General features: G+C 40.1%; 1 protein-coding gene across 1 annotated transcript; it reads left to right on the top strand.

The window, feature by feature from the left end:
- The first annotated feature begins 98 nt into the window (after positions 1 to 98).
- Positions 99 to 26,247, top strand: PSMD12 (proteasome 26S subunit, non-ATPase 12). Its single transcript, XM_511639.9, has 11 exons — positions 99 to 543; positions 9,340 to 9,399; positions 9,487 to 9,615; positions 16,322 to 16,429; positions 18,004 to 18,108; positions 19,174 to 19,323; positions 19,409 to 19,543; positions 20,804 to 20,916; positions 21,882 to 22,056; positions 24,402 to 24,479; positions 25,608 to 26,247. The coding sequence occupies exons 1-11, from the start codon at positions 436 to 438 to the stop codon at positions 25,815 to 25,817; spliced, it is 1,371 nt and encodes a 456-aa protein (XP_511639.2). The 5' UTR covers positions 99 to 435; the 3' UTR covers positions 25,818 to 26,247.
- Positions 26,248 to 27,174: the final 927 nt, after the last annotated feature.

The raw sequence follows: 27,174 nt of genomic DNA, 5'->3' as shown, positions 1-27,174 counted from the left end.
AAAACCTTAGAATTTTCTATTTTAAGGTTTATTTTAGCCTCCTGATGTAGAGATGAGAAAACCGAGATCCAAGAAAAGCGACTGGCCACGGTCCTGAGAAATCATATTTCGAAGCAGGGGTGTAGGGGTATATGAGATGGTCTGTTCTATTACACTCGCTTTTCTCATCGCAAATTTTAGATAAAAAGTCTGATGTTCCCAGAGACAAAACCTGACGCTGCAGGCTGGAGTGGCGAGTCCCGCCCCGCGCGCCTCAAGCCCCACCCCCAGGCTGTCCGCGGCAGTGCCTGAGTGGCAACCAGCGCCGGGGACCTCGAGGGGTCCTTCGCGTGGGCTCCCGATGGGCTGCCTGAGCGGGTGCGCGGGCAACTTCCGGTGTGGGTGACGAGTGGTGGCCGAAGCAGGGGTACAGCAAGGGACGCTCAGGCGGGGACCATGGCGGACGGCGGCTCGGAGCGGGCTGACGGGCGCATCGTCAAGATGGAGGTGGACTACAGCGCCACGGTGGATCAGCGCCTACCCGAGTGTGCGAAGCTAGCCAAGGTGAGGAGAGGCCGGCTGGCTGTTGGCGGGCGCCAGGGGCTGAGTCACGGCGCGGAGCCTGCTTAGGCCTCAGGGGGCCTGCGGGCTGGAGCGTGCACCCCCCAATGCCTGTCCAGCCCTAGTTGGGCCTGCACGAGTGGGAGACCCCAGGTCGGCCCGGCCAGGGCTGCGGAGTACGCCAGCGCCTATAGCTTCCCAGACCCTCCCCAAAACAGATGGTCACTTCCCTCCGTGGGACTTAGGGCTCCGTTTAACTTTTTGCCGTTTCTTGGATGCTGTTTAAGTGATATTTACCTTAGTAGTTTCCCAGGGGTTAAGGCCGCTTCAGTATTCAGGCTAGATCAGAGAGTTTCGTTCTGTTGCTGTTGCTCAATCAATTTATGTCGTTACATCGTTTGTGGATCATGGCTATGTGCCTGGTCTTTGGCCAGGAGAAGGGGCAGGAAAGTGATAGTACGAAGATGACTAACACAGGACCCTGTCCTTTAGGAGTTGATGTACGTGATGAATTAGTCAAGTCATGCATGGTGGTGAGGGCCATACAAGGGGAAAGTGTTACTGGAACACCGAGAAGGAAGCTATGCATTCTTAATGGTGCCATAAGGGAAGGTTTCACAGGAAGGCTGACGTTTGTATTGGGTCTTGAAGAATTAGTAAGATTGAGGTGGGGTGGAGTCATTACTGAAGACAGAACTACAAAAGTAAAGACAAGTAGGCACTATAAGAGTTTAACGGGCTTTCCAAGAAACAAGGATGGAGAAAGGTGATAAAGTTGGTACGTATGTATATCTTAGGTTCAGTATGCTTGCTGAGGGGGAGCCACAAATTCATTAAGAGCTTTCTAGCAGCTAGCATCAACAAACATCAGTTACATAAGGGTGGGAAAACTCAGCCGCCTCCAATGCCAGACAGATAACAATAACTGATATTTGTTGAGTAGTTTCTGCAGTGTCAGGCACCGTGCTTACATGCACTAAGCCATTTGATCCTCACCTCAGCCCTATACGATGGCTATTACTATTATCCTTATTTTACAGGTAAGAAAACTTGGGCTAGAAAAAGTTGAATCACATGCCCCAAGATCGTACAGCTAGTAAAGTGGTGAAGCCAAGAAGCAAACCCAGGCAGACCGATTCTAGATTCTGGAGCTGGTGCCCTCACACACCATGCTGTCCTGCCTAGAAGCCTATTGTAGTGAAAACCTGAACTCTTTTTTTTTTTTTTTTTTTTTTTTGAGACGGAGTTTCACTTTTTTCACCCAGGATGGAGTGCAGTGGCGCAGTCTTGGCTGACTGCAACCCCTGCCTCCCGGGTTCAAACGATTCTCCTGCCTCCGCCTCCCGAGTAGCTAGGACTACAGGTGCCACCACGCCCGGCTAATTTTTGTACTTTTAGTAGAGACGGGGTTTCACTACGTTGGCCAGGCTGGTCGTACGCGACCTCCTGACCTAAAGTGATCCACCCACCTCTGCCTGCCAAAGTGCTGGGATTACAGGCGTGAGCCACCGCGGCTGGCCAAAAACCTGAACTTTCGAGCACCTGCCCAGGAAAAGGAGGCGGCAGATCTTCACCTTCAGATAATCTTTGCCAATTGGGGATGAAGGCCGAGTATTGTCGATGCTGCTAATTTGAGGGAGAAACCAGGAAGATGAATTTCTCATTAAATACGTTAATATTTAGAAATTGGATACTAATCTGTCATATTAAAATACTATTTGAGCCAATACAATGTAGCTAGAACAAAACATACAGGCCAAGGTCAGCCCCTGAACCTCCACTTTGGAATTAATAGAATGATAGTGTCCATAAGGAAGAAACAAGTAATTTGCTCTAGAGAAGGACAACCAAATCTTCCTTTTATGAATTTCTGTTAATACCAGTCTACTGTTTGCAAGACCTAGTCAGTGTTAGACACTATGAGAAGTACAGAGATTACTAGACAAAGCTCTTGCCCTCGAACAGCTTATAGATCAGTAAGAAAAAAGACTTCACTGCTACAGTTGTTCTGGTGATCTTATGTAGCATTTATTCCTAAATAATTGTTGTTATGCTCCAGGCTGTTGAAAAACTTGCAAACTCCAATACCATATGCCTTTTTAGGTGTCCAGTGGGTAACAGAAGTGTTTTAAAAAAAGAATGTTGGGGCCTGTTAAGATAGATACATTTGAATTTTGATTTTTTTTTTTAAGCCAGTGTGCCAGCTGAATAAAACAAGGTATATGTTGTGGGAGGGTATACTTTTTTTTGTTTGTTTTTTGATACCGAGCCAGTTTCAACTTTAAATTAGATGGTTACCCTACACTCCTGGTTAATTTTTTTAAACATATTTTTCTGTTTTGCTTTTTATTTATTTTTTTTATTTTTTGTTTCGAGACAGAGTTTCGCTCTTGTTGCCCAGGCTGGAGTGCAGTGGCGCGATCTTGGCTCACTGCAACCTCCACCTCCCGGTTTCAAGCGATTCTCGTGCCTCAGCCTCCCGAGTATCTGGGATTACCGGCATGCACCACTACGTCCAGCTTATTTTGTATTTTTAGTAGAGACGGGGTTTTACCATGTTGGTCAGGATGGTCTCAAACTCCTGGCCTCAGGTGATCCACCTGTCTCTGCCTCCCAAAGTGCTGGGATTACAGGCATGAGCCACCGTGCCCGGCTGCTTTTTATTTTCCATTTCATATTATTTTCTAACCATTCTGCCAAACATAAAAAAAAATTAACATTGCATTTCTACATTGGAATGTATGGAACAGTTAGTATACATTCTTTTGATTTTATTTTGAGCCCATCAAACTATGAAGAACGTCTTGTTATTTTCACTTGTGAGAAAATTTAAGCTTCAGGCAGCTTAAGTGGTTTATTCAAGGCAGATCAAACTCACATCTCCTGGTAAAAAGAATAGTGTTCTTTTTGCTACTACCTCTTTAAGAGATTATCAATTCTGTCCTTAATTTCCTTAAGACATTTTTTACTTTAAATGTGAAAGACATTTGAAGATGAAAATTGTGTATATAGCACTTTGGGAGGCCCAGGTGGAAAGATCACTTGAGGCCAGGAGTTTGAGGCCAGCCTAACGAGATGCTGTCTCTACAAAAAAATTTTTAAAATTAGCCAGGTGTTGTGGTACGCACCTGTTGTCCCAGCTACTCTGGAGGCTGAGGCAGGAGGATCACTTGAGCGCAGTAGTTCGAGGTTGCAGTGAGCTATGATCGCATCACTGCACTGAACCCTGGGCAACAGAGTGAGACCTTATCTCTTAAAAAAAAAAAAAGTTGTATATAGAGACTTAATAATGTATTAGATGGGAAACTGTATTTAGCGGAAGCCTTAGAAAGGCAGACAAATTCTAGAGTTGGGTTGTAAAATTGCCAAATGTAGATCATTTAAATCACTTGTAGTTGTCACCTAGTACAGTTTTATGTCTGTCCTAACACCCATGTTGCAAATGATAATAACTAGTATTTATTGCTGTATACGTTTTATTAAAATGTCAGCTGCTATGATGATAATGATATGTACTCATACTGTGTTCCAGGCATGCCTTTATAGGTATTGATTTAAATCTTACACCAACCCTGTGGATTGGTACAATTATTGTGCCCACTTCGCTGAAGAGAAAATTGAGAGTCAGAGAGCTTGTGTTTTACTCAAGGTAATATGGTAGTACAGCTGGGATTTAGACCCGAGCAGTCTGGCTGCAGAGCCTGTAGTGGGTTTTTTTGGTTTTTTTTTTTTTTTTTGAGATGGACTCTTGCTCTGTTGCCCAGGCTGGAGTGCAGTGGCGCGATCTCGGCTCACTGCAACCTCCATCTCCCGGGTTCAAGGAATTCTCCTGCCTCGGCGTCCCCAGTAGCTGGGACTACAGGCGTGCACTACCATGCCTGTATTTTTAGTACAGACAGGGTTTCACCATACTAGCTAGGCTGGTCTCAAACTCTTGATATTGTGATCCACCCGCCTCAGCCTCCCAGAATGCTGGGATTACAGGCGTGAGCCACCGTGCCCAGCCAGAGCCTGTATAAATTAACCATTCTACCGCCTCTGTGATTGGTGTGTAAGCACCCTGTGTCGGGTTGATGGGGTGTTAGTAAAAGTGATACTAGTTCTTGATGATGGTTATCTCTTCGCCTTGTATTCAGGAGTTAAAAATTAAGGAGGGCCTTTTCTGAACTGTAAAGATATGTATTTAGCAGTTCTTAATATACTGAGGGTTTCTCATTCTCTTTTTGATTATGTTGTATTTGGCACATGGTTATTTGGGGACTACTTACATTCTTAAATTGAATGTATCCTTTGATTCTCCTTCCTCTTAACCCATTTTTTGTGAAAAAATCAGATCTTGGCCATGACCTTGAGCAGTAGGATATAAATAACTCCCACAAGCTTAGCGTTCCAGTAATGGAACACTAGGCCTAAATGTTAATGTCTTCCTCCCTCTCTCCCTCTCTCCCTCCCTCCCTCCCTCCCTTCCTTCCTTCCTTCCCTTCCTTCCTTTTTTTTTTTTTTTTTTTTTTTTTAGATACAGGGATCTCAAACTCTTGAGCTTAAGAGATCTTCCTGCTTCAGCTTTCTGAGTAGCTGGTAGTGCACAACACTGTACCTGGCTTAATGTCTTTTCATTTCTTTTGGTCACCTTCAGCCTCTTATGGTTAATGTCAAAAAGAGCAAGTGAAATGTAAAACAGTTTACATTGTTAACAGCTTAAACAAAAGAGACCCCTTTAAGGAATAGGTCACTTTAAAAGTTGGACTATGTAGGGGGAGTATTGGACTGGCTTTAAATTTCAACTATTTGTGGTGACTTTTTTTTTAGACCGAGTTTCGCTCTTTCACCCAGGCTGGAGTGCAGAGGCATGATCTCAGCTCACTGCAACCTCCCGTTCCCGGGTTCAAGTGATTCTTGTGCCTCAGCCTCCCAAGTAGTTGGGATTACAGGTGCTTACCACCACGCCTGGCTAAATTTTGTATTTTTAGTAGAGATGGGGTTTCACCATGTTGACCAGGCTGGTCTTGAACTCCTGACCTCAAGTGATCTGCCCGTCTTGGCCTCCCAAAGTGTTGGGATTACAGGCGTGAGCCACCATGCCTGGCTGTGGTGACTTTTTATTAGCCTTTTTCTTTCTTATTTAGGTTGTGTAACAAATCATTGAAAGATTGGATTCATTCAGGAATTAAAGGAGGTGCAAACAGAACTTATACTCAACATTGATGTTGAACAAACTCATTAGTCGCTTACATCATTTACAAGGATTATTTTAATGAGGAAAATGAGTCACTGAAGTCACATGTTCTAACAGGTTGGTTTTGGATAGCTTTCTAACCATTTGTTCCTCTGAGTTGAAAGGCAGCATCAAGGAGTTGGAATTTCAGGACCTGAGTGAATAGACAGGAAAAAGAGGAGGATGTTTAGCCATAGGGTAGAATGTGGAAGATTGGGAGAAAAAAGGGGGATGATTTGAAAATTGGAAATTGTATTAAATGAAGTGATGGTAGTGTCCTTCAAATAGCACTAAATTGTCAACGGTATAGTTTGTCACATCCTGCTTATTGTGACAGTAAGAATCAGGAATTGTAAGCCATTGAGATCAACTGAATACAGATCAGGTGAGTGCCAATCCATTCAACACGTATTATATGGAGGTTGGTGCAAAGAGAAGTGACAAGTAAACGAGGATCCAGCCCTAAAGGAACTTGTAGACCACTTAGGAGGTAAGCTATGTGCATCAGTAACTGATACAAGGATGGAAGGATGGACCATAGTGTCTGCAGAAGCAGTGGCATGTGCTTGGTGTGATGCAGCTCACTGAACTGCAGTGATGAACAGTATAGACATGGCATCCCTGCTCTTACAGAGTTCGCATTCTACTGAGATTGGAAAGACAGTAAACACCAAAATAGAATGTAGTTTGAGGTAATTGCAGAGTAGAGTCAGTATGGTTGAGTATGAAAGGAAGAGGTACTAAGTGACTACTGATTTTTAGAGAGTGTTATCCAAAAATGCCTTTGTAAGAAAATGACGTTTAATGTTTTGTTGATACTCCAGACTGTGGCTTTAGGCCAATGTGTGATTCTCTCACATGTATGGTGCAATTTAATACCCATGCTTCTGAATTAGAATACCATATATTAAACCACACTCTATTGATCACAGTCACGTGACTAATAGTAATTGCAAATGTGACGGGTGACTGTCATTAAACAGTATTTTGCATTTTAACTATTTTTGCCCTTCATTTTGTTGCCAGATAGTAACCATAGAGATGACTTTGATCAAAGCGAAAGGTGAGATTTAAACTAGTACAGTAGGGGAAGCGCTGCACTCTAGTGGAGAGAGCTTTGGAGCTTGAGGCAGGAGCCCTGGATCTAGTGCTGCTCATTTCCTTTTGTGGCTAAGCAAGTCATTTTAAGCTGTTTAGTCCTCAGTCTTTTTAATCTCTAAAATGAAGTGATTGAATTAAATAATGCCTAGCCGTCTTTCTAGTTCTAAGATTCTTTCATCTTTTAGGATTTATTAGCCTTCAACTTTGGAGAATTTATAGATTTGTTCATTGTTTTTTTCCTCTGATGAACATTTAGCCAGTATTTATTATATATATAAATCTATAGAACTTTCAGAGAAAGGAGAACTAGGGCTCTCCAAACAGGAAACGTTGTTAAAATATGTTAAGAATCACATATTTCAGATTTAATTAAAATAAGTTCAGACAGGGGCCATGCAGTATATATGCTGTGCCGCATGGAAGATTCATGCATGTTTAAAAGCTATCTTGGAAAAATATGGCAGCAGTATTTTAAAAAGTCAAAACATTATTTATGCCCATAATTCAGAAGCTATTTAATAAGTTTCTTTCATCAGTAGAAAAGGATAGTACTCACGTATCATCCATGAATGTTATTAAGATAAAAAAAAATTCATTTTTGGTTAGAAAAACAATTTTTAAACAATACTCTTCTCATTTCAATTTATTGTCAGAGGTATTTACATGATAGTTATTAATATTAGCATGTTAAATAAATGCATTTTTAAAATTTTTTATCTAGAGACCAGGTCTCACTCTGTCACCCAGGCTGGAGTGCAGTGGTACATTCCTAGCTCACTGCAGCCTCAAACTCTTGCACTCAAGTGATTCTTCCGCCTCAGCCTCCGGGGTAGCTAGGACCACAGGCACAGGCTACCGTGCCCAGCTAATTTGTAAATTTTTTGTAGAGACAGGATCTGCCCCTATTTTCCATGCTGGTCTCGAATTCCTGGGCTCAAGTGTCCTCCCACCTCAGCCTCCCAAAGTGCTGGGATTACAGTACGTGAGACACCATGCCTGGCCAATGAGTGCAGTTTTTGTGCTGTATGTTGGTTTTGGTTTTATCAAAATGTGTGGTTCCTAATAGGATAACTTGTTTTAGTCCTGGTGTATTATCATTTATGTTTATATTATTTGAGTTTTATTGTTCCAATCTCTAAATATATAGCCTAGGGAGCATGTTTTATTTTTACATCTGAGTTAGAGATGTGGAGAGGTTAGTGTAAGTTGTCAGAAACTGTATTTCAGTTGAATCAGTATCTGCTCAAGAGCATGACTTGAAGGATAGCATGTGTGAGTGTTCTCAGATGCCTTCATTTCCGGTAAGCATGATTACTAATTTATTCTTAAAGTCATTGAAAAATTAAACCATAGTTTCCTGTCTTTTAGCTCCAAGCATTCTTTTTATTTCTCCTTGGAACTCTGTATTTTAAAATATCTGTTAGGGTGACGGTAACTTCATAAAGGAATCATTTATTTTCCTACTTTTTTTTTTCTTTTTTTTTTTTTGAGACAGGTTCTCACTCTGTCGCCCATGCTAGAGTGCAGTGGTGCGATCTTGGCTTACTGCAGCCTTCACCTCCATGGCTCAAGCCAGCCTCCCACTTCAGCCTCCAGAGTAGCTGGGACTACAGGTATGCACCACAATGCCCAGCTAATTTTTGTATTTTTTTGTAGAGACAGGTTTCGCCATGTAGCCCAGCCTGGTCTCGAACTCCTGAGTTCAAGATATCTGCCCCCTTCGGCCTCCTAAAATGCTGTCATTACAGGCATGAGCCACTGCACCCGGCCTCTGTTTTTATTCTTTAAAGACACATGTGACTACCACTTAGAGTCTCTGATCAGAACAGGATCCACCAGATGCAGTGGCTCAGGCCTGGAATCCCAGCACTTTGGGAGGCCGAGGTGGGATGATCGCTTGAGGTCAGGAGTTCAAGACCAGCCTGGCCAACATGGTGAAAGCCCATCTCTACAAAAAATAACAAAAATTAGCCGGGTGTGGTGGGGCACTCCTGTAGTCCCACCTGCTCCGGAGGCTGAGGCATGAGAATCGCTAGAACCCGGGAGGTGGAGGTTGCAGTGAGCCGAGATGGTGCCACTGCACTTCAGCCTGGGTGAAAGAGTGAGACTCTGTCTCAAAAAAAAAAAAAAAAAGAATAAGATAAACAGGTGTTACCACACTGAGTTGATAAATTAGAATCCAAAACAAAGACTTGATGTTTTCTTAGGTGTTACATGATTGTTATATGTTCAGTTTCTCTTAGGCATTTAAAAATATTAAAAATAGCTTATGGGCTTCAAGTAGGGAACCACTGACTGATGGAACCCACTAGAGAAGGAAGCACTATCATGAAAAGGAGAGAAACAAAACTAGTTATGGGTAGTCCTTTTCCTCTAGAAGAGGCTGTTGATTTTTCCTTTTCTGTGTCAAAACCATTTCATTTTAGACTAGTTATTTGCATTTTGTGTGTTTTTTTATTGTTCATTTTCATCTTTTGTTTTAGGAAGGAAGACTTCAAGAAGTCATTGAAACCCTTCTCTCTCTGGAAAAGCAGACTCGTACTGTGAGTAGTTTACAGGGGAAAGCTCAGTTACCATTAATTTCATTGAACATTGTTCCATTAACTTTCAATATATTTTTACCCTTACAGGCTTCCGATATGGTGTCTACATCCCGTATCTTAGTTGCAGTAGTGAAGATGTGCTATGAGGCTAAAGAATGGGATTTACTTAATGAAAATATTATGCTTTTGTCCAAAAGGCGGAGTCAGTTAAAACAAGTGAGTTCATGATCATGTCTGCTCCAAACACAAAAGCATTTGTATTTCAGAACTTTTCACAAGCTCTTCTATAAGTCTGTTTAAAATGTGTTAAGTCAACATTGTAACATCCTAGAGGGTGTTTTAAAATTCAGTCTACATTCTCACAATGATATGACTGTTTTCTGTTTTTTCTTCTAGTCTTTATATGTTTGCATATTTTTAAAAATTGTGTTGTACTTAGAGTGTTCATACAGCTTTGTTCTATTTTGGTATTGCTACTTTTATTTTTTCCTTATTTATTTACTTATTTTGAGACAGGGTCTCACTCTGTCACCCAGGCTGGAGTGCAGTGGTATGACTACAACTGACTGCAGCCTCAACCTCCTGGGCTCAAGCAGTCTTCCCACCTCAGCCCCTAAGCAGCTGGGACTGTAAGCGCATGCCACCACACCTGGCCAATTTTTTTTATTTTTTGTAGAGATGAGGTCTCACTATATTACCCAAGCTGGTCTCAAACTCCTGGGCTCAAGTGATCCCTCTGTCTTGGCCTCTCAAAATGCTAGAATTACAGGCATGAGTCCCTGTGCCTAGCCCCACTTTTATTATTTTAAATGGTTTTGTTGTAATTTATCAAGCTGATATTCTGATTTTATTTAGTCATATCTCTTTTATTAAACACATCTTTTTATGCTGTTTCAAAATTTTTTTTTAGTAGTAACTAAATATTTCATTTTCTTATATTATCCCAATATATGATTTTTTTTGCAAAACAGCTTTTTGAGGTATTACTGACATTCAAAAACTATGCATGTTGATAAAGATTTCTCTCCTTGACTAAACTCTCTGAGCCCTCTTCTTGACAAGTCCTTAACCTTGTCCTGTGTAGACTTAAACAAATACTAAGATTGTTTCTAACAGCTCAAGGCTGCATTTCCAGGATGACCCAACCCCCACTTAGAGTGCCTGCCTGAGAAAACTGAAGTCTGCCAAAAGAATGTACTGTTAAACATGTAATCTTGTGTGTGTGTGCGTGTGTGTGTGTGTGTGTGTGTGTGTGTGTGTGTGTGTAGAAATGGGGGCTTGGGTCTCGCTACATTGCCCAGGCTGGTCTTGAACTCCTGGGCTTAAGTGGTCCTCCCACCTCAGCCTCCCAAAGTGCTGGGATTACAGGCATGAGCCACTGCACCCGGCTTCCAACTTATTTTTGAGGCCATTTTTAGAGAGACTATTTTGCTCATTTTGTTTAGAGATTATGTAAGTTCTCTTTTAGTGTTTTGGTGAAGTTGGATTTTTCTTTACTGTTTCCTTATTCTTCTTGAGATATATTTAAATGTTCCCCTGTACAAGTAGATCTCATTTTTTACATTTTTATCTCATCTTTTAAATACTGTTTCCTGAGTAGTTTCTGGGTTTTAATTTCTTGCTTTAAATAATAAAGACAATGGCATTGTAAAAGAGGATGTAATGGAACCAAAAATAGATATATAGTGTTACTGGACAAATTCCTGATTTTATTAATTAGACTGCTTCTAGGGTAAGGATAGTATTAAAGTGGGTTAAATTATTTTTTGCAGAAGTCAGTTACTGTAATTGATTTTGGTTTATTTTTCTTTAGGTAAGTTTACATGCATATAAAAGACAGTGTTGGCTCAGTGCAGTGGATCACACCTGTAATACCAGCACTTTGGGAGGCCAAGGTGGGCGGATTGCTTGAGCCCAGGAGTTCGAGACCAGTCTGGGCAATACTGTGAAACCCTGTCTATACAAAAAATACAAAAATTAGCTGAGTGTGGTGGCAGGCACCTGTAATACCAGCTACTTGGGAGGCTGTGGCAGGAGAATCAGTTGACTGGGGAGGCAGAGGTTGCAGTGAGCCGAGATTGTGCCATTGCTTTGCAGCCTGGGCAACAGGATGAGACTCTTGTCTCCAAAAAAAAAAAAAAAAACCAAAAATATGCAAGCCGATGTGAAGAATTAGTATAGATTTAATTTAATTGAGACAACCTAAAATATGTGAATGTGAAATGTGAAATTTATGTATTTATTTATTTATTTGAGACAGAGTCTTGCTCTGTCGCCCAGGCTGGAGTGCAGTGGCACCATCTCTGCTCACTGCAACCTCCGCCCCTCGGGTTTATGCACTTCTTCTGCCTGAGCCTCCCAAGTAGCTGAGATTACAGGCATGTGCCACCACACCCAGCTAATTTTTGTATTTTCAGTAGAGTCAGGGTTTCACCATGTTGCCCAGGTTGGTCTCGAACTCCTGACCTCAAGTGATCCACCCACCTCAGCTTCTCAAAGTGCTGGGATTACAGGCGTGAGCCACCGCACCCAGCCATGAAATTTACTTAAATGTGCCTTTTGGTGCCCAGTTCAGTGGTTTGAGAGACAATTATTAGACAAACCATCGTCTTACTCTATTTTCTAAGAAACTTACTCTCTATGGGACAATTTTGAAAGGGCTCCTTAATTAGAAGTCTTGGGGCAACCTAGGTTGAAATCAACAAAAATTTATGTTTTATGTAGTATTAGAACAATTGAAAGCACACATCTTAAACTTTAATTTCTCATGCCATAAAAACTCAGAGCTAGTAGGGGGTGTTGCTTAACGCTTACTTTTTTCTTCCCTTTTTTTTTTTTGAAACAGTCTCTGTCGCCCAGGCTAGAGTGCAGTGGTGCAATCATAGCTCACTGCAGCCTCAATCTCATAGGCTCAAGCAGTCCTCCCCATCAGCCTCCCGAGTAGCTGGTGCTACAGGCACAAGCCATCACACCCAGTTAATTTTTGTACTTTTTGTAGAGACGGAGTCCTGCTATGTTGACCAGGCCTCTAATTCGTGAGCTTAAGCAGTCCTCCTGCCTTTGCCTTGTCTGCCAAAGTTCTGGGATTACAGGCATGAGCCACTGTGCCTGGCCCCTGGCCCTGTTAATTTCCAAATGGAGAAACATATTTTTATGTAAAGTGCTTGGAATGTGAAGAGACATGCAGCCTATAGTTCTTACCCTTGGCACCCTATTGGTTAGTAACGTATGTAAGTCACAAGTAATCATAGCACATCTTTAACAAGTAGTCTTAAGATTTTTTTTTAATTGCTACACATACATTAGGCAATGTATAAGTGACACAAGAGTAATAGATGTACAAAGAAATGTGAAAGAAGGAAGAAAATATGTTGAGTTAGATTTATTGGGGAAGGCTTCTTGGAGAGAGAGGAATTTGAGTCTCTCTCACCGCTGGCTAGTGACAGCCAGAAGTGGAGCCAGGCATGCTCCTTTCCTTGTAACATATTATGTCTTCATAGCTATGGAAAGTTCTTAGGAAACATAAATGTCTCTGTGGCCCACAGAGTCCTCTTTTCTCATAATTATTTTTTGCCTACGAAATTTATTTTTTGCTTAAGCAGACTTAGAAAGTAGCTTTAAGAAAATAAACTTTTTGGCTGGGCATGGTGGCTCACACCTGTAATCCTAGCACTTTGGGAGGTCGAGGCAGGCGGATTTCCTGAGCTCAGGAGTTTAAGACCAACCTGGGCAACATGGCGAAACCCTGTCCTTGCTAAAAATACAAAAACAATTAGCCAGGCATGGTGGCGCACATAGTCCCAGCTACTCAGAAGTCTGAGGCAGGAGAATCGCTTGAACCCCAGGAGGCGGAGGCTGCAGTGAGCCAAGATCGCACTCTAGCCTGGGCGACAGAGCGAGACTGTCTCAAAAGAAAGAGAGAGAGGGAGGGGGGGAAAGGAGGAAGGGAAGGAAAGGAAGGAAGGAAATAACCTTTTCTAAAATTGCTTAATATGAATGGTTTATATTCATTGTCTGTCACTTGAGCCCAAGGGGTCACTCCAACTGTAACTTCCTGAATGTCTTGCATTTTTTTCAGAGAGGAGCAAGACGTTCACTTATTATTAGAATTTTTTTAATAGCTTCCCCATTGCATTGTTAGCGTGTTAATGTACAGTAGTCCCCCTTTGTCCATAAGGAATATGTCCAAAAATCCTCTCTGGAGACCAGAAACCACAGATAGTACAAAACCATATATCCACTATGCTTTTTCCTTGTTGAGAACTTTCACCTTTTCATTTAAAGGAGGCACTTTATGGCTTCGCTTTGGCATATACAAATGGCCAGCATCACCACTCTTGGGCTTTGAAGCCATTGTGAAGTATAATAAGGGTTGCTTGAGCACAAGCACTGCCCTGGATACAGTGGATCACATGAGACAGAGATGGCTACTGAGTGACTAGGGTGGGTAGTGTGGAGACACTGGACCAAAGGGTGATTTGAGGGACTGCATTTGATTTCATCGCTACTCAGAATGGTGTGCAGCTTAAAGCTTATAGATTGTTTATACATGGAGTTTTCCATTTAATATTTTCACACCACAGTTGACCATGGCTAACTGAAACTGGAAAGCAAAACCTTCGTAAGTGGGGACTACTGTAGTTGTTGTTTTTAACCCCATCTGATTTCTGTTCATGTATTTTTTGCACAGCTTTTAGAATTATCAAGTTGTGTGCTCTTCTAGAAATTATTATTATAATTAACTTTACAGGCATCCTATGTTTTGTGAGACACTACATGTCCTAGGGCCTTGAACTTATTGAAAGAGTTATAGTTTACAATAAAACCATAGCTTTCTAGAATGCCTGGGTCTCTAAATAGCCAGTGTTTCAGATAGTTAAAAGTTTAATACTGCTTGTTCTCATTGATAAATGGAAGTTAAACAGTAGGTGCACGTGGGCATGAAGATGGTGAGACCCCTGTCTTTACAAAAAAACTTTAAAAAAATTAGCTGAGTGTGGTGGCACATACCTGTAGTCCCAGCTGCCCAAGAGGCTGAGGTGGGAACATCACATGAGGCCAGGAATTTGAGGTAGCAGTGAGCTGTGGTCATGCCAGTGCACTCCAGCCTGGGTGACAAAGTGAGGCCCTATCTCTTTAAAAAAATTTTTTTTTTTTTTTTTTTTTTTTTTTTTTGAGAGAGATTATCGCTCTTGTCGCCAGGCGGGAGTGCAGTGGCGCGATCTTGGCTCACTGGGTTCAAGCAATTCTCCTGTCTCAGACTCCTGAGTAGCTGGGACTACAGGCATGCACCACCACACCCGGCTAATTTTTGTATTTTTAGTAGAGACTGGGTTTTGCCATGTTGGCCAGAATGGTCTCGATCTCTTGACCTCGTGATCCGCCGGCCTCAGCCTCCCAAAGTCTGGGATTACAGGCATGAGCCACCGTACCCAGCCAAAAAAATGTTTTTAATTAAAAAAAAAAAAAGATGGAAATAACAGACACTGAGGACTCCAAAAGCAGGGAGGATGAAAGGAGGTGAGGGTTACCTGTGTATCCAAAATTACCTATTGGGTGCAATGTTCACTGTTTGGGTGATAGGTTTGCTAGAGGCCCATACCTCACCACTATACAATATATTCATGAAACAAACCTCCACATGTACCCCCTGAATCTAAAATAAAATAAAACCACCTCCACAACAAAAACATTTAGCCTGAGCTGCTTAAACATTAAATGTTTTTCATGGAAATCTTTCTAAGATATTCTATTCACTTTTCTGCTGCCTTAACCAAAATATACTTAATGTAATTTAACATTTTCTTGATGACTCATGGTCCTAATAATAATAATAATAATTATTATTATTATTATTATTATTATTTTGAGACAAGTCTTGATCTGTCGCCCAGGCTGAAGTGCAGTGGCGCGATCTTGGCTTACTGCAAGCTCCGCCTCCCGGGTTCACACCATTCTCCTGCCTCAGCCTCCCAAGTAGCTGGAACTACAGGCATCTGCCACCACGCCCGGTTAATTTTTTTGTATTTTTAGTAGAGACAGGGTTTCACCATGTTAGCCAGGTTGGTCTCGATCTCTTGACCTCGTGATCCGCCCATCTCTGCCTCCCAGAGTGCTGGGATTACAGGTGTGAGCCACCACGCCTGACCCATGGTCCTGATTGTTAGTGATTATCATATATTGCTTAAAATCTAGATCAAGCATTGGCAAATGATGGGACACAAATCAAATGCCACCCGCCTCCTATTTTTATAAATAAAGTCATTGGGACACAGCCACACTCATTTGTTTTTAAGGAGGCAGAGTTGAATAGTTGCCACAGAGACTGGCCCACAAAGTCCAAAATAACTACTTTATGAACATTTGCAAAAATTTACAGAAAATGTTTGCTGATTTGTGACCTGGCTCATAGAATGTTAGTGCTGAAGGGAGTGTATTCTAGCCCCTTGATAGAACCTGTGAGGAAACTGAAGGCATGAGGGTCTCTGGCTCTCAGTGTCACATGGTATTGAGGTGAATTTGGGTGACTGTGGCTCTTCCTCCCACCCGGGTGGTAGAACCGTTTCACCTTTTGCCTTTGCCACTGCCTTTTTCCTCCTCAGTCACAGTGTCTGCAAGTCATGGCTTCAAGCCGCTGTGGACCTCTGCTTTCTCTTCCCCTAGTCAGATGCCATTTCTTCCATGTTTTCCTGCTTGGCTGCATCTCTGCATCTGAGGTTTTCCTGACCTTTACTGACTTGTTACGGGGTACTCGGTACTTTTTAGGTATCAGTGAGATTTCGATGTGATGTTCTTTATGACATTTCGGTGTCTAGAGTTACTTGGGAAGACCAAGTTCGATCATTGCTCTTTGATCAATAAAATACATTTTTTCGCTCTGTGAGGAATGTATTTTACTTATGAATGGTTTTTAATATTTTAGGCTGTTGCCAAAATGGTTCAACAGTGCTGTACTTATGTTGAGGAAATCACAGACCTTCCTATCAAACTTCGATTAATTGATACTCTACGAATGGTTACCGAAGGCAAGGTAAATTTTCTGTTGACATAACTCAAAATGATATGAACTGTTTTTTCTGTATTCAGAGATACTTAATGTATGTAGATATTTTGTATATTTTTATGTTTATTTTTTAAAGAAATACACAAAATGTCATCACTGTAATTCAACCAATAATGTCTTTGTACATCCCTTTCTGCAAATGAATCTATTTAAATACTGACAGCCATGGTATATCTAGATTTTTCTGGGAATTGGGTATCTTATCACGGATTTAAATGTGACTTTAAAAAAAATGAATAAAAATTCTACAGGGTCAGGGTGTGGGAGAAGAGCATTTTAGACATAGAGGAAATAATATTCAAAGATAACAAAGTAAGAAATGTATAATAGATGTAGGAAGCTGTAATTAGTTTGATATTATTGAAAATAGGGTAAGCAAGCCTAAGCATGAAAATTCATTCACTAGGTGCTTTAGGTTATACTGTAGTCATATTTTTGGTGTTTAATTTGTTGGAAATTATAAATCTACTAACATTACTTATAGCTACAAAAAAGTTAACAACTTTAATACCTAGCAAAATTAGATATTTTTAAAGAAGGTAGTCTTGTATTTAAAGAAAAGTCAGAATTAGAGTATTAATTGAAGACATTGGACTACATATAACACACTTTTCAAATAATCACAAGGCATTTTGCATCTTCTGTGCCGTTTATGTAGCTTGTGGTCCTATTATTTGTTAAACATAGTAATTTCATATTTAGGTTCTCAAAGCAGAGTTACAAAATATGGATAAGGTTTTATAGAGACATTTTCTTAAGAATTATGGCTATATTTGTGAAATATAAAATGTCTCACAGCTGTATTTGTACATGGCAGATAAAGTGCACAAGAGCTGTAAAATATTCTTATAGCTGGGTTAAAGAATAGTTCGGTTCTGGCCAGGCACAGTGGCTCACGCCTGTAATCCCAGCACCTTGGGAGGCCGAGATGGGCAGATCACCTAAGGTCTGGAGTTCAAGACCAGCCTGACCAACATGGAGGAACACCCTCTCTCCTAAAAATACAAAATTAGCTGGGCGTGGTGGCGCATGCCTGTAATCCCAGCTACTCTGGAGGCTGAGGCAGGAAAATCGCTTGAACCCGGGAGGTAGAGGTTGTGGTGAGCCGAGATCACGCCACTGCACTCTGGCCTGGGCAACAAGAGCGAAACTCCATCTCAAAAAACAAAAAAAAGTAGTTCAGTTCTACCTTTTATTTTTTTGAGACAGTCTCACTCTGTTGTTGAGGCTAGAGTGCAGTGGCCTGATCATGGCTCACTGTAGCCTTGAACTCTGGGGCTCAAGTGATCCTCCTGTGGCACCATCCCAAGTAGCTGGGACTAAAGGTGCATGCCACCACACTCAGCTAATGTTTTGATTTTTAGTAGAGACGGGCTCAACATGTTTCCCAGGCTGGTCTCAAACTCCTGGACTCAAGCGATCCTTCTGCCTCAGCCTTCCAAAATGTCAGGATTACAGTTGTGAGCCAACATACCCAGCCTGCTTTTTAAATTTTAACACGTTTCCACGGAATTTTGATTGTGTAAATTTCTCATTTGTAGATTTATGTTGAAATTGAGCGTGCGCGACTGACTAAAACATTAGCAACTATAAAAGAACAAAATGGTGATGTGAAAGAGGCAGCCTCCATTTTACAGGAGTTACAGGTAAGGTATTGCATTTTAGAGTTGGTAAAACTTTGTTTTGTCAGCAGCATTTTCTAATGGAAATATAGGTTGAGTATCCCTTATCCAAAATGTTTGGGACCAATAATTGTTTTGGATTTTGATTGAAAGCCTGTGAATGGCATCTTTTTTCATACTGAAAATTGTCATTTCCTCATTAGCCATTAAGAAGATGCAAATTAAAACCACAATGGGGTACCACTACATACCTATTAAAATGCCTACAGTTTAAACAATAAAATACTCATTGCTGGTGGGGATGCAAAGCACCTGGAACTCCTGTACCTTACTGGTGAGAATGCAAGGTGGTGCAGCCAGTCTGGAAAACAGTTTGGCAGTTTCTTATAAAGTTACACGTATGCTTACCATATGACCCAGCAATCCCACTCTTGAGTATTTACCCACGGGAAATGAAAACTTACGTTTACATAAACCCAGTCTACAAAACGTGTTCAGAATAGCTTTATTTGTGATAGTAAAAAGATAAAATCAGCTCAGATATCCTTCAACAGGTGAATAAACTGTGGTATGTCTGTACAATGGAATACTACTAAGCAATAAAAATAAATGAACTATTGATGTATAAACTTGAGTGAATCTTACAGTTTAGGCCATTATACAGAGTGAATAAAGACAGCCTCAAAGAATTACATACTATATTTGACATTCTTGAAAAGACAAATTTGTAGTGATGAAGTACAGATCACTGGATGTCTTAGGAGGGCTTATGAGTGGGGGAAGTGTGTGATTATAAAGGGGCAGTATGAGGAAGATTTTTGGGGTTCTGTATCTTCATTGTGATGATGGTTATGCAAATCACTACATGAGTTAAAATTCATAGAATTTTATACCAAAAGGGGGAAAATCCATTATAAATTGTAATTTTCTAGCGGTAACTAGCTTTTAATGTAATTGTCAACACTCTCCCTATATACATGAAGGTTCTTATTATTTAACAAGGATGAATATTTTAATATCTATTTCATTTTATTGCAATTCACAAAATTGCAAAGTATTATAAACTTATTTGGGGAATTACTGTGCTAGGTGGAAACCTACGGGTCAATGGAAAAGAAAGAGCGAGTGGAATTTATTTTGGAGCAAATGAGGCTCTGCCTAGCTGTGAAGGATTACATTCGAACACAAATCATCAGCAAGAAAATTAACACCAAATTTTTCCAGGAAGAAAATACAGAGGTGAGCATATCTGTGACCACATGTTTACTTTAAAAGTATGAATAAAACCCATAAACCCCAATTTGTTTTGTCAACTTTTTTGCAGAAATTAAAGTTGAAGTACTATAATTTAATGATTCAGCTGGATCAACATGAGGGATCCTATTTGTCTATTTGTAAGCACTACAGAGCAATATATGATACTCCCTGTATACAGGCAGAAAGTGAAAAATGGCAGCAGGTAAGAATATATTCGTGTAATTGACATGGCTTCTTATTCAGAAGAGTAATTTGCTTTTTTTATTTTCAAATCTTTTTAACTGCAATAGTTAGATGCAATTGTATGGTGCTGCTTTCTATTCAGTGTTTTTCAGTATATTACTGATTCAGTCCAATTGCAGCCATAGTTTAGATTATGTCTCACTTTTGGAGAAATGTAGGATTCCTGTTTAAAATGTGTACAGTGGGTCATATCCTAATAAAGGTTGCAGATAAAGACCCGGCATTACTTTGGAAAATTATTTTACAAAAGCTGTTTTAAGGGGCTTATTTATATATATATTCCACATTTATACTGCTAACTTGTTATAAGAACTTTTTCTTTATACATTTGTCAAAAATGAATGTCAAGAAAAATGTCAGCTGAGGGGAGTAAGTCAGATTAGCAATGATTTATTATAATAGTTTTGTGAAAACTAAATACTGTAGAAAGACACTATGAAAAGGCAGCCTTGCAATATTTTTCCCCTTAAGACTTTTTTTTGTTTGTTAATTTGTTTTTCGTTTGTTTTTGAGACAGAGTCTCCCTCTGTCGCCCAGGCTGGAGTGCAGTGGCGCAGTCTTGGCTCACTGCAACCTCCGCCTCCCGGATTCAAGTGACTCGCCTGCCTCAGTCTCCTGAGTAGCTGGGACTACAGGCATGTGCCACCATGCCCAGCTAATTTTTTTTTTTTTTTTTTTTTTTTTGAGACAGAGTCTCACTCTTGCCCAGGCTGGAGTGCAGTGGCGCAATCTCGGCTCACTGCAAGCTCCTCCTCCCAGGTTCACACCATTCTCCTGCCTCAGCCTCCCGAGTATCTGGGACTACAGGCACCCGCCCCCACGCCCGGCTAATTTTTTGTATTTTTTAGTAGAGACAGGGTTTCACCGTATTAGCCAGGATGGTCTCGATCTCCTGACCTCAGGTGATCCGCCTGCCTCGGCCTCCCGAAGTGCTGGGATTATAGGCGTGAGCCACCGTGCCCGGCCTAATTTTTTTTTATTTTTGTATTTTTAGTAGAGATGGGGTTTCACTGTGTTAGCCAGGATAGCCTCGATCTGACCTCAGGTGATCTGCCCGCCTCGGCCTCCCAAAGTGCTGGGATTACAGACGTGAGCCACTGCGCCCGGCCAAGACTTTAAAATTTGAAATGGATATATAGTTATTCCATGATTGTTCAGTTTTTGTCAAAGTTTCCATTATGTCCAGTCTTGCATATAACTTGTTGTACAACTCTTTTAGGCTCTGAAGAGTGTTGTACTCTATGTTATCCTGGCTCCTTTTGACAATGAACAGTCAGATTTGGTTCACCGAATAAGTGGTGACAAGAAGTTAGAAGAAATTCCCAAATACAAGTAAGTACTTTTGAAATTAGCATGATATATCTCAGTCGAAACACCATTTTGAAAGAAAATTGGCTAACCTAAGTGTATACTTCTGTGTATACTTCTTTTTTTGAGATGGAGTTTTACTATTGTTGCCCACACTGGAGTGTAATGGTGTAATCTCAGCTCACTGCAACTTCTGCCTCCTGGGTTCAAGTGATTCTTCTGCCTCAACCTTCCGAGTAGCTGGGATTACAGGCACCCGCTACCATGCTGAGCTAATTTTTGTATTTTTAGTAGAGACAGGGTTTCACCATGTTGGCCAGGCTGGTCTCGAATTCCTGACCCCAGGTGATCCGCCCACCTCGGCCACCCCAAGTGCTGGGATTACAGGCTTGAGCCACTGCGCCTGGCCTAAGTGTGTACTTCTTAATTGGTTACTGATAGAGTATACTAGAGAATAAAACTAGAGAGGATAACGTGGTGGAATTTTTTTTTTAGCATTGCATCAGCAGTAAATGAGATTATAACATACTTTCTTCTAAATTGCTTATCAAGTGGAAGTTTCATATCAGGTCTACATTTGCAGCTTTTGATTAATTATTTGATAGAGTTTCATCATTAGTAGTTTAGAGCTTTGTGATTTTCAGAAATACATACTTGTGAAAATCTATTATATAAAATAGACTTGCTTCATCATAAACACAACAGGCTCTTATTTCTGTTTGTTTCATGAGTACATTTACATTCAGTTATTTCAGAAATTGACAGTGCAGAAGAGAGCAGAGTGTTAAGTGGGAGAATGCTGTATTCTGAACTACTGTGGGAAAAATGGTAATAAAGTTGGTAAAATACACAATAATCATATGGTGTCTCATTCTACTAAATAAAATTTAACGAAAACAGTCTTTGCTGAATTTTTTGAACTTTGCTATTATATTAGTTAATACTTAATTTTTACAGATTTGGAATATTAAGATGTATACAATTTTCAGGGATCTTTTAAAGCTTTTTACCACAATGGAGTTGATGCGTTGGTCCACACTTGTTGAGGACTATGGAATGGAATTAAGAAAAGGTTCCCTTGAGAGTCCTGCAACGGATGTTTTTGGTTCTACAGAGGAAGGTGAAAAAAGGTGGAAAGACTTGAAGAACAGAGTTGTTGAACATGTAAGAATCTGTCATAGAGATGACAATTTTTATTTTAACCTTTAGTGAATTTACTTTTTAGAATTAAATTTTGGCAATTTTGAGCATAAACTATTTTATTTTTCACATTTGATAACCAAATGTTCATTTAGGATGTTATGTGTTTAATTCTTCACTTAGGATATTTTTTTTCTATGCCCACTGTAGTAGTGATGCACATTTGGTGTTCAGATGTTTACTCTGCATTTCCCAAAGCATATTGGAATGTATCTCACTCATCTTGGGTTTTTTCCCTATTTTTGGCTTTTCAGAAAAGATAGCTATATTTTAGCTTGCTTCATTGTGAGAGAACCTCTTAAGAATCCAAAATTTATAGCATATAAACCAGACAGAATTTCCGAAGAATGGGGGCAGGAGGGTGTTTCTCTCTTAATATTCACTAGTCTTGGAAGCAGGTAACATGTCTTAAACCTGAACTTTGATCTTTTTAGTATCACTGCCGTTATGTTGTATTATGTTGCCATTCACTCCTTCATCTAACAAACTTTATTGTGAGCCTTCTGTGTGCCAGACACTTTACAAAGCACCAGGGCACACAGGAGAATAAGACAGTACCCTCCCTAGGCCGGGCGTGGTGGCTCACACCTGTGATCCCAGCACTTTGGGAGGCTGAGGTGGGCAGATCACCTGAGGTCAGGAGTTCGAGACAAGCCTGGCCAACATGGTGAAACCCCATCTCCACTAAAAATACAAAAATTAGCTGGGCGTGGTGGCGCACACCTGTAATCCCAGCTACTCAGGAAGCTGAGGCAGGAGAATTGCTTGAACCCAGGAGGCAGAGGTTTCAGTGAACGGAGATCACACCAGTGCACTCCAGCCTGGGCGACAGAGCAAGACTCTGTCTCAAAAAAACAGACATTACCCATTACTCTACCTTTAATAAGAAGATTAAAAATTATAGGGAAAGACGTACTTATAAATAAAAAGAGTATCAGATATTGTAGTACAAGTATCTAGAGAGCAGAGGGAGGCTTATGGGAAACTTTGGTAGTTCTACATGGAGAAATGATCAGGTCGGATGAATCGATGATTGAGGTGAGGTTTGTAAGAGGAGTGTGAGGTTATCGGGCAGACAGGAACAAGGGAGGGCAGCCTGCGCACCAAGTCCCTCTGAGAGTGAGTGTGGAGAATGCATTTGGAGAGATAGGAGACTAGAGAAGACTAGTAAGGTGAGAGATACATGGATTTTAAATAAGGCAGTAGCCAACGGATTAAAGACTGCTTGGAATGGGATTGTTTTAAGGAAGGAAATCAATAGAATGCAGCCATTGATTAGACTTAAAGCATGAAGGAAAAGGTTAGATTTAAAGGATAAAAGCACAGAGAAGAATGCTTCTCATGCTTTCTGTTGTGTTGGTGTTGCCATCAGCCCTGATAGAGATGGGAGAAGATGTAGCTTCTTCAAAGATTGAGTTCATTTTTCTCCCCACTGTTCCCCCACCTTTTTTTGAGTGCTATTGTTAATAATACTACCAATAAGAACAGTAAAGGGGAGTCTCTGTGTCTTAACTTCAGCACCATCGCCAGTGAAAATTAGGAAATTTAATTTGAAGCTATCTTTAAGTCATTGGAATAATGGTAAAGTGATGAGTATTTGAAATGATGTCTAACCTTTTTTTTTTTTTTTTGAAAGAGAGTCAGTGTAGCTCTGTCATCCAGACCGGAGTACAGTGGCACAGTCATAGCACACTGTAACCTTGAATTCTCGGGTTCAAAGAATTCTCCCCCCTCAGCTTCCTAGGTAGCTAGGACTATAGGCATGCACCACCATATTCAGCTAATTTTTAAATTTTTTGTGGGGATGGGGTCTTGCTGTGTTCCCAGGCTGGTCTTGGTCTCCTGGCCTCAAACAGTCTTCTTGCCTCAGCCTCCCAAAGTGCTGGGATTACAGGTGTGAGTCCCTGCACCCGATCGATCTCCAATCATTTTTTAGATTTTAGCCTTTAAAACATTTGTGTTATAATTAGAAAATCTTAACTTTAGATTCTTGCACTCAGCAAAAATATTTCAGTACAATTATAATTTTTAACCACTAGTTAAGACAGGCATATATTTTGACTATATATATTTAAAGAGCTGTGTAGAATATTCATAGTAATTCAGAATAACTACAGAAACCAAAATATCTAAGTATTTAGTTTTGTTATTGAAACTTAGAACTAGCTTTGCTCCAGTGATGGACTGTAGAAAAATAAAAGCTCTGAGTCTAACATTTTAAGTAAACTTACTTGGATATGAAAATAAATGGACTTTTAGACTTACTGACAAATGTTACGTGTTCTCCCTGCTCTCTATCCTCTCCCCAGAATATTAGAATAATGGCCAAGTATTATACTCGGATAACAATGAAAAGGATGGCACAGCTTCTGGATCTATCTGTTGATGTAAGTAGTAATCAACTTTGAGTTATTTGTAGGCATTCCTTTTGAATATTGACTTGTAAAAATTGAGTAAGAAAATCAATGTTATGATTTAATTTTATGTTTAGGTAATAGAGTAATAGTTTCCCAAGCAATCTTGAGTACCAAAAACTAACTTAAGTTTCAAGTGATCCTAGGTCTTGTTGGAACAGTGTTGTCTTTAGGTGCATGTTTCATGTTGACAAAATGCATAGCACACAAAGAGGAGTTAACCCAAGTGTGTAGTAATGGCCTGAAAAGCATTTCTGTCCCCAGAAGGATCTGTGACAGTTTAGGTGGTAAGACTCATGGAACATTAGAGTTGGAAGGTTTGTTCCTTGATCAGCTTGTCAGCTCTTGTCACTTATGAATGAGAGTACCAGAGTCCTTAGAAGTCAAGTGTCTTGTCCCTGGTGCATAGTTGCCAAGTAGCAGAGCATATATTCTAACCCAGCATTTCTGGAAACAAATTAACTGTACCATACTGCCTTTTAAGGGGAAACTTTGTAGCAAAGGGAGTAGACCAACTTGCCGTTGGCATGGATACCAGCAGTATTGAGCTTGCAAGGAGGCAGATTCAAACTCACCCCTGACTGAGTCTACTCAGATTCTATTCATTCCCTAGACTATCAGTAAAATAAGTACTTATTATAGGAAGTCAGCAGTTGCTAACTCTTTTTTTTTTTTTTTTTTTTGAGGCAGAGTCTCACCTTGTCGCCCAGGTGGGAGTGCATTGGTGCGATCTCAGCTCACTTCAACCTCTACCTCCCAGGGTTCAGGTGATTCTCCTGCCTCAGCCTCCTGAGTAGCTGGGACTACAGGCGTGTGCCACCATGCCTGGCTAATTTTGGTTATTTTTAGTAGAGATGGGGTTTCACCATGTTGCTCAGGCTGGTCTTGAACTCCTGACCTCAAGTGATTCACCCACTTCAGCCTCCCAAAGTGCTGGGATTACAGGTGTGAGCCACCACACCCAGCTGAGTGTTACTAACTCTTAAGAATGAATTCCCCTGCATATTCTTGGATGAAGAGTTCAGAGAATGCTTTTCTGAAGTTTTGTTTATCGTCTGTAATTTATCCTGTCTTAATCCAATTCATCTTTCTCTCTTGCAGGAGTCCGAAGCCTTTCTCTCAAATCTAGTAGTTAACAAGACCATCTTTGCTAAAGTAGACAGATTAGCAGGAATTATCAACTTCCAGAGACCCAAGGATCCAAATAATTTATTAAATGACTGGTCTCAGAAACTGAACTCATTAATGTCTCTGGTTAACAAAACTACGCATCTCATAGCCAAAGAGGAGATGATACATAATCTACAATAAGGGTCTTAATGCTTTAGAAAAAAGTTAAAATTGGAAGTCATTTAAAAAAGACTGTTATAATGGTGTATATGTTGGGGTTTTTTTTCTAAGCTTCTTTGTCTTAAAGTTTAAAATAGTGAATATGTTTGAGACTCCCTTTGACCTTTCAGTTCCCCAAGTTCATTGTTAACTTTGCATTTGCAATTGGTGCAAAAATACAGATTTCTGTCGTCTGAATACACAAAAAGTTGTGTCATAACTTACCCAGATATGTTTTTTTATCATTTGAAACCTTTTTAGCTACTGTTTGTTTTCATTCAACTAACAAACATATTCCAATAATAAAAGCAGTATATACATATTTCCTTTCTACAGTTACCTCTGATTCTCAACATTTTGTGGGGTAGTGATTTGGCAAGTGTTTTTTAAATAAAACAAATCTCATTGTAAAGCTATCAGTCATTTAGTAGAATAGAAAAGCAACATAGAGCATACAAGAACATTTGGGATAGAGTTGTGATTTGTGAAGAATTTGTACTTTGATATTGTGGCGGAAAGTCTAGACTGAGTGTGTATGCTGGTAAACTGTAGACTTTTTTTTTTTTTTTTTTTGAGTCCGGCTGGTTACAATCACAGCTTGATTGCTTTCAGCCCTCATCCTCTCACTTGATCAGTTGTTCAACAGAATCAACTGACATAATTGACACAGTTTATTGGGTGTTAAGTCCGCTCTATAGGGATAGTGACTACTTTTTTTTTTTTTTTTTTTTTTTTTGCTCTTCTTCCTCTCCCCTTTCTTTATATGGGTTTAAATTTAACATAAAGTTGTTTTTATAAGGCTTATTTGTGGCTTTAACTTGTAAGTCTGATTACATCATTATTGTTCCAAATTCATTATCTCTGTAGGAACTTTTAGTTCCATTATATGAACACTGGATAACCTAATTTTTTTTAATGCTTTAAAAAAATGGCAGAAAGAAAGACGTCAGGCCACCCTCATAGTAAGTGGTGTAGTATTAAAATATTTTCACGGAATTAAAAGTAGCTTGCTGTCAAAGAAACACCTGAGATGAATTGGTGTGAACGAATTTTGCAAGTTTTTTAAATTTGATTTATTTCAGAGAAAATAGAAAAAACAATGTTAGCAGGTTATTTAAAATGATGTTTAAATGAAGAAAGTGTGAGGTCTACTTTAAAAAAATTCAAATGAGAAAAAGAAAAACAGCATTCTAGAAATGGCATTTCTCCTTATTAATTTTCCACTTAATGGAAAATTATCAATTGTCCTATTTTATGATCCCAGGACTGAAGACAGTTGTGGGATATCTGTCGTATTTATCCTGTGAGTCATTGTGAATAATGACATACAGTACTGAAG

The sequence above is a fragment of the Pan troglodytes genome, chromosome 19 (assembly GCF_028858775.2).
Source record: "Pan troglodytes isolate AG18354 chromosome 19, NHGRI_mPanTro3-v2.0_pri, whole genome shotgun sequence".
NCBI lineage: Eukaryota > Metazoa > Chordata > Mammalia > Primates > Hominidae > Pan > Pan troglodytes.
This window is presented reverse-complemented; position numbering and strand designations above follow the sequence as displayed.

Bases quoted from the DNA above. Each gene is read 5' to 3' on its own strand.
- PSMD12 (XM_511639.9), top strand. From the start codon at position 436: ATGGCGGACGGCGGCTCGGAGCGGGCTGACGGGCGCATCGTCAAGATG. The intron at 544-9,339 runs GTGAGGAGAGGC...CTTTTGTTTTAG, and splicing joins AGTGTGCGAAGCTAGCCAAG to GAAGGAAGACTTCAAGAAGT. The intron at 9,400-9,486 runs GTGAGTAGTTTA...TTACCCTTACAG, and splicing joins TGGAAAAGCAGACTCGTACT to GCTTCCGATATGGTGTCTAC.